The sequence below is a fragment of the Marmota marmota genome, unplaced genomic scaffold, assembly GCF_001458135.2.
Source record: "Marmota marmota marmota unplaced genomic scaffold, marMar, whole genome shotgun sequence".
Lineage (NCBI taxonomy): Eukaryota > Metazoa > Chordata > Mammalia > Rodentia > Sciuridae > Marmota > Marmota marmota.
Window position 1 is genome coordinate 7,416,996 of NW_026000249.1, and position 7,696 is coordinate 7,424,691.

The window sequence follows — 7,696 nt, forward strand, 5'->3', positions numbered from 1 at the left end:
GGAGGGAAACAAGTCAATTTCTTTTAGAGACATTTGTTTTAGTATGTAGAAGGAGCCTGGAGTATTGGAAACTCACCTCCCTGCTCCCTTTTTTTGCCACATTTTTACAGGGAAAAAAACCCCACCAAGGCCTAGAGGGGGAAATGACTCACTCAAGGCCATACAAATTCCTAGTCCTTCTTTTATGAGGGCACAGGGCAATATTGCACAATATGCCTGAAGAGCTTAGGTCTCTAAACACAGATAACTTACAGCTCTTTACAAGCAAGAGTTTTGGCCTAATCTTGCCAGCTAAGGAATGTAAATTTTATAAATGACAGAATACTGCAACCAATTAGTGCAAACAAACATTTATTGTGAAATATTCATCCTACCCTTTATTAGGTATTACATCATCAAAGCACTTTGTGGCAATGAAAATAGCTTTTTTTTTTTTACCCCTCTGATTCACCCAATATTCCATTAAAGCTGCAAAAAATGTGCAATCTGCTTGAAAAATAGGTTGCTCTTATTTACTCATTTGTGAAAAGTCAAAAATTAAAAAAGAAAATGATACTAGCTTACAGGGCCTCTAGAGCCAATTTACCTTTCCACGTCCCACCTACTCCCCAAAATAATTAACAAAGATAATTTGTTTTAAATGCCTTTTTAAAAAACCAATGCACCTTTCCCCATGTTATAATCATAAAAATTTTAAAAAGCCATTATTTACTTTCTTGGAAAAAAGGTGGCCAGCCGTTGTTTTTTGATTGGGAGCATGTGTATTTCCTGGGAGTTCACTTTCTTTAACTTTATGCTCCGGTTTTTGACGGGTTTCCTAAGGGGCTCCGCGTTTCCCAGGGACTCTTCTCCTGGGCTGTTGATGTCATAGCCCTGAAGCACAGAGTCTTCTCTTTTGAAGGAGAAGTTTTTGGTGGACACCCCTGAGAGGCCTTTGATCTTGCCACAGAAGATGGTAGGTACAGCGTCTTCAACTGAGACGATGACCTTGGCCGCCTGGGACTCACTTACAATCTCAATGTTATTTTCAGCCTTGACCTCACCACTAGGGTGGCTAGGCTGGCTGACCATCTCAGCAGCATTGCTGCTGCCAATGTGGCTATCCATCATGGCTGAGGCCTCGTGAGATGTGGCAGGGGCAAAGGGCATTTCCATGCTACTGGGAAGTTTCTCCATCACAGTACGGCCTGGGCTGTCTACAGACCCACTGCTGTCATACGGTGTCTCAGGGGCAGGCTCAGACTTCCGGTGGGCTGCCAGTGATAGGTCTAGGGCCGCGTCCTCCTGGAAGAGTGGGGGACTGACTTCGCCAGGCTTGAGCCAGGGCACTGACTTCATGGAGAGATCCAGGGCCTCGTTCTCACTCCCCATCTTGATGACCGTGTGGCGGCTAAGCTGGAAGTACTCCTTCGGCTGGAGGATGTCTAAGGGCTTCAGTTCATCCTTTTCCAGAGAGGTCTGAGTGCCTTTAAAGGAGTGCAGGCTGAAAGAAGATGGTGGCTTGGGGAAACTGGGGCTGAACTTGGATTCAGAACTCTGAGGCACTGGGATGGGAATGGGAATGGGGACTGGCACAGGCAAGGGGACAATCACAGGGTAGGGAACCAAGAGGGTGGCCGGTGGGACCAAGGGAGACAAGGGGGAGTTAAAGGGCTGCGGGGGCACTGGAGCATAGCCTGGAGGAGGCTGACAGGGTGGAGGCCCGAGAGAACCCTGGGAGGGGAACAAATTCTGAAGCACAGCTTCGAATGGCAATGTGGGCTCCTGTGGCTGGCTGGGGATCCTCAGGTCCAGGAGTTGGGGCTGGGCCTCGGGGTCCTCAGCCCCCTGGAAGAGGTTATTGTGGATGGCATTGGAGGAACATGGGGCCTCCTGTGGCAGGACCAGAGGGGAGTTGAGGTGCTGGAAGACATGCTGTTCCAGCACCACAGGCAGCTGCACAGGGCCCTGTGTGGTCATGACGTAGGTGGCATTGCCATTGGGGTTGAGCTCCGGTGCAGAGCTTCCCTCCACCTGCATGTGAATGGGCATCACCACTGGGCTTTCCCCAAGGCACAGGGGCTGCAACACAGTGGCCGCCACCTTCAGAGCCATGCCACTCTGGGACTCAGCAGGTGGGTTCAGAATGGATGGGGCAGGCACAGTCACAAGGGCCTTCTTGACCAGGTCAGTAGAATTGATGTTCCAGGCCTCAGTGGTGATCAGCTGGGCCATACCATTCTCCAGTCTGTTATTGGTCAAGGTGGGAGGGGAGTCGGTCATGTCCATGGAGAGGTTCTGGGACTGCAGGTCGTCCATCACTGGGCTCTGATGCCACTTGGCCTGCAACACACAGAACACATGATATGAATCTTCCATGAGACTATTTACACTTGCCTTAAGAGCTCTCTCCACATCTTTCCATATTTTAGTTAACCGGGGAGAATAGCCCAGCTTCCTAATATACATGAACACACCCATATGATCAGCTGGGCTAGAAGGACCCAAATTCAACAGACAATTAAACTATAAACAGATATGATGTAATCACTAAATAGCCACATGATGTTAAACAGGGTAGTCTTAAGCCTAATACTCAGCTTATGCGTTTAGCCTTCACCAAAAACAAAGTTTCATTCCACATTGCTATGTCAGACAGTTAAGATATTCAGAGATTTGACTTGTTCAAACTCAAACAAGCAGCAAAGACTTACTTTCCCTTAAGGAAAAATAAAACCTTGTCACATTTGAATATTCTATGCATATGGAAGGAGGCATTTAAAAACCTAAAAATAATGATGGAATTATTTGAAAATTGTGTAAATTCTCAGAAAGCATTTTAAAAAGCCTTTGTAGCAATAATTCTTCCTGAAGAGGTCTGAGGAGTAGAAGACACAAGAGTTGTTACAGTGTTCTTACAGCTGTGCTCCAACAACAAGAACATCCACTCCCCGGAGCAAGGTGAAGATGGCTTGCATGAATGGTCATCAAGCCCAGTGTCACTTTCCCAACTGCCTCATCTGTCTGACCTATGGCCTCTCCTAACATCTAACTGCCAAGAGGAGGGGATGTGGATGAGTCTAGGGGTGGGGAAATGGAGCACTTGTTGGCAACAAAAATCTCCAAAGGTGAGAAATGTTTTCTCAATGTCCAAGGCACCTCTCAAAGACCTTGGCCACATCCTGAGAGGCCCAAGAAGCGAAGCGCGTGTGCTTCCTGGAGGAAGCAGGACTGCAGCTGTAATATGGCTCTCCATGGAAACGCGTCCATAATTAGCCTCGTTGCCATGGAGAAGGCAGGCACCATGTCTAACTCAGGGATCTGTGCAGCCCTGGAGTCTGGTTGGGCTCAATAATAATTCAATAATCCTCAGTTTCACTGGGAAGGCCTGGGGCAACTCAGATCCTTGTCCTCACCTATCTCAGCTGCATAGACTTTAGTCCTTGGTCATCTTGTCCTCCTCTCCTCACCCCCAAATAGCCAACACAACCTCACAAACAAGAAAGAGAGGTGACCCAGCACACCATAGTATTACAAATAAACAAACAATATCTCACTTCAGGAAGGCAACTATAACAAATGAAGAAATCCATAATATTGCCGGGCAATCAAAACACATCAAATGCACACAACAAGGAGTTTCTCTGAGGCCGGGGGAGAGGAGGGCCAGGGAGGGATGCTGTGTTGACAACTTTGTGCAGACAGACAGGCGGGCCCCACCCTTGGCAGGGCACACTGCAGTGCCTTGGAGGGAGGGCTCCAGAGCCATCTCCCTATGGGCAATGTGCCCTTTGGATACCATAAGGTGACCAGGCATGCTGGCCAGTAATCCCCACAGGGCAGACGTGGGAGGTAGCCTGCCCCCAGAGAGGCTGAGGGGGCTTCCGCCTTTTGAGAGCCACAGCCGAAGGGGCCCCAGCAAACTTCCAGCTGATTGGCTCACAGCAGCCCCAGCAAACTTCCAGCTGATTGGCTCACCGTGGCCCCAGCAAACTTCCAGCTGCCAGCTGATTGGCTCCTCTGCGGTGATGCTCATTGGGCTGTTTCCCCGCCCTTTCAGACCACGGAGCTGCTCATTGGGGGACTCTTTTGGCTCTGCCCACGCGACCCAGCCAATCGGCCTCAAGAGCAGGAGGAGTTGGGGGGTTGAGAGGCTCGTGGGAAGCCGGTGGTGCAGCTGGGCTCTGAGGGAATTCCTGAAGAGCTCGTGTGGTGCGGTGTGTGTGTTCTAAAAATAAAGTTCGTTTCTGCTTGATAAGTGGCTCGTGAATTGTGCCCAGCCAGACTGCCGCATGCCCCAGCTGAAGGGCCTGGTTCTACATGAGATGAGTCATGATTCAGCCCAGAAAACGTCATGCCTCCAATTCACCAGTCATCCTCCCACATGCACGCATGCATGCATTCACTCATCCAACCAATTCATTTGCTAAATGGCCACTGCTGACCCACACCTTGCTGAGGGCTAGAGTTGAAGACATGAGCAAGAGAGACAAGGTCCATGCTTTCATGAAGAGTATAGTGTGATGAAGGCTTTGATCAGAGATTTGCTAGCATGAGACAGCATCAAAGATATGCTAGGATTGGCAGCAACAGTAGTGGGAGAAATATTTATTGCACCGGCACATAGTCCTGTAAAGGCACTGAGAGCCCAAGGTTTCTTCCTAAAAGGTCTGAGCTGTCCCTCACAGTGGCCAGAACCCTCAGGGAGTAGGGAGGAAAAGCTGAAAGGAAGCTGGGGTGGGACTAATGAGGACAAGGACAGAAATGTCAAGGAAGTCACCCATGGCCACCACTTGAGGTGAACTCATCAGGTTGGTAAGAGCCAACCCTGCAGGAGTCAAGGCAAGTTCTCTAACCATCTTTGGGCTTCCTGTGGGGTTAGGATCATTTCTCACAATGATTGCATCTATCTGCCCTTCCAGAAATGGCAACCTACCTTGCTACCTGTCTGCTGCTCTCAACACCCTTCCAAGAGAGAGGGCAAACTTCTGGATGCCCCCTCTACCTGCTCCAAACACACCCTCAGCTCAGGTGCCAGGTCCCATGGTTTCCTGGGAAACCTCCCTTCCCTCCTTTCTTGGGCTGCTAACTCTCCCCAGACCCTCCTGCTCAGAGTATGAGGAGGGGATCTTGCCAGGGTGGGGTGCCTCCCATAGGCCTCCACTCCTCTCATGGATAGTAAGAGCTGAAATGCATTGAGGGTTTGCTATGTGCCAGGCCCTCTGCTGAGAACTTTTCATGCATTACCTCATTCAACCCTCAGAATGACCCTGCCAGAAGGGCCCTAGAATTATGCCCATTTTGTTGATGAGGAAGTTGATTCCATAGGGGAGTTCAATAATGAGTTTAAGGGTACACTGAGGCTGGGATTAGAGTTCAGGGCCAATCCCAGATTCCTTTTCTCTTAAGGGAGCTGTGAGGGCTGTATCTGTCAATGTCATGCCCACAGCCTCCTCTTCAACAAGGAGGGTGGCCATTCAGTGGTCATTTAGCTGTGGGGCCTGCAAGAAAGAACATTTGAGCATAAGATTACTTCAAAGTAGAGGCCAGGTCCTTTCCAGTAAATTCACGGAACTCTTTCTCTACTAGTGGTCTCCACTGTCCCCCTCATCACTGGCATCCCTGTCTTTGAGGAGTGTGCAGCCTGCAGTGGCTATGGTTGTGTTACTGGAGTGCTGGGAAGGGGGCACCCTCTCAACCTACTTCTAGTTACCCAGCCAGCTGTCCCCAGCTTGCCTTCCAGAGATAGAAGTCACATGAGTAATGGGGAGGCCTTCAGATCTCCTGCTGGGAACGCCACATCTCTGGGGAAATGGCTGAGGCCTGATGGATTGCAGGCCAGACCAGGGTGCAGGTGGTGGGGGGCAGTATGCAGTATCTCAGGGGCAAAGGGAAAGGAAGCCCCTGGCCAAAACCTCCCTTTCCCTTCCTCTGAAATAACAGCCCTCAGCCAAAGGTGACCCACGAATACCTCTAGCCTCTTCTCTGGAGAGCCACTGGCCCACTGAGACAAGCTAATGTTCTTCCACTCAGTCCCCACTTGGTATGCTATCCCCAGAGATACCCAGGCAAAGAATATGAGCTCTGCTTCCATCACACGTCCTTCCAGAGGGTCTGAGTGTACCCACAGTAGATGGCATGGACATTGCTGCTGAAAGAGCTGGTGCTGAATGCTCCAGCTCTGCTCTGAGAATAAAAGCCAGCTCTTGAATTGAGGGTTCAAAGGGCAAGTCTCTGTCCCTAAAGAGGAGCCGAGAAGCCAGTTAATGACTGGAGAGAAAGGCAGAAGCCCATCCTCTCTGCTCAGCCAAGCTACTGATTAGTGTGGGCAGAGGGTGGGCTGGAGACCTCTTCAAATCAAGGAGCATTGCAGGAACCACTGACTAATGCTCAAGCATTAGTGGGTGTGAATTTCTTAGAAGTGACAAGGATCGTGTTGTTTGGGTTTTGCAAAACATCATTTTCAAATGGGTTTAAATGAGGTCACCCATCCATTCTGCCTGTGCCCATTATCACTGGGTGTGTGGGGGAGGACTCAGTAAATGATGGCAATGCACACATGCTAAGTGATAATAATGGGCACAGGCAGAATGGATGGGTGACCTCATTTAAACCAGTGCAAAGTGGGCAATCTGGATCTGCAGGTCACTGGAGACCATCATTCTCTTGGCCCTCAGCCAGTTGCTAGGACCTCACCCAGTAAAGCTCATGTGCCCTCCCCTCCCCCCAAATGAAGCCTTTGGGGAAAAGCCTTGAGCCTAGGGCAGATGAGGTAGGGAGGAATATCAGGGATAAGTAGCTGAGCCTGGAGACTTGAGGGGCCACAGAACTGTTACCTGAAACTCCTTAGCCTAATTACTGCAAAGATCTAATTATTACTGAGGCTGGATCTTCCTAGGGTTGGCCCCTCAGCCTGGAGTCCTCACTAGCCTCTACCTTCAGCCTGGAACAATCAACTCCTGCTCATCTAGCACTTCCTCTGAGATCTTGCCCCACCTCACTGGATTCCCACAGAATCCAGATTTAACCTTCCCTAGTCCAACCTGCCTCCCTATACTGGGATTGCCTATTTACTCCAAGAGAGGAGACTGTCTTGGACCTGCTGTGGGAAGAACAGAGAGTCAGGCCCACAGGTGCCATGGGAGCACACTGAGGCGGCCACCATCCTCACCAGCCAGCGAGGGACTCCTGGATGAGACAGTTGATGTGAAAGTGCTTTGTGGCCAGTGAAGAGTCCAAGGGGCCTGGGGAATGAATGAATTCATCCTGTGTTTCTCTGCTGCACTCAGAAAACAAAAATCAAAGCAACTGCTTTCCTTCTAAGGAGTGACATTCATGAAGAAGCTGACCTCAGGCCTAACTCGCTAGCAGTCAGTCCGTGTCCCACAGCTGCACCTCAAAGGGTGCCCACAAAGCCATGCCTGCCTCCCAGGCTTTTTCTTCCAGAGATTTACGCAAAGACCTAACTTGGCCTATGTACTTCTGTATACATTGGTGTTTTCATAATATGGTCTTATTTATGGATTACTTTAAAAAGCAAAAACACTTGACTACTCATATAATTTAGACTATTCTCCACAACCTAAAACTCATCTATTTCCTGGTTACAGGCATTGAACACAGTGTGTTCAATCTCTCTCTCTCTCTCTCTCTCTCTCTCTCTCTCTCTCTCTCTCTCACACACACACACACACACACACACACACACACACACACA

The 7,696-nt window shown here is 49.6% G+C and overlaps 1 protein-coding gene across 1 annotated transcript in view; it reads right to left on the bottom strand.

Annotated features, from left to right (window-relative positions):
* Window positions 1-334: 334 nt before the first annotated feature.
* Window positions 335-7,696, bottom strand: part of Rai2 (retinoic acid induced 2) — a 23,224-nt gene continuing 15,862 nt past the window's right edge. Inside the window, exon 2 of the mRNA XM_015488062.2 lies at window positions 335-2,322. Coding sequence (XP_015343548.1) covers window positions 709-2,298 — 1,590 coding nt within the window. The 5' untranslated portion in view covers window positions 2,299-2,322 and the 3' untranslated portion in view covers window positions 335-708. The remainder of the gene's footprint in view (window positions 2,323-7,696) is intronic.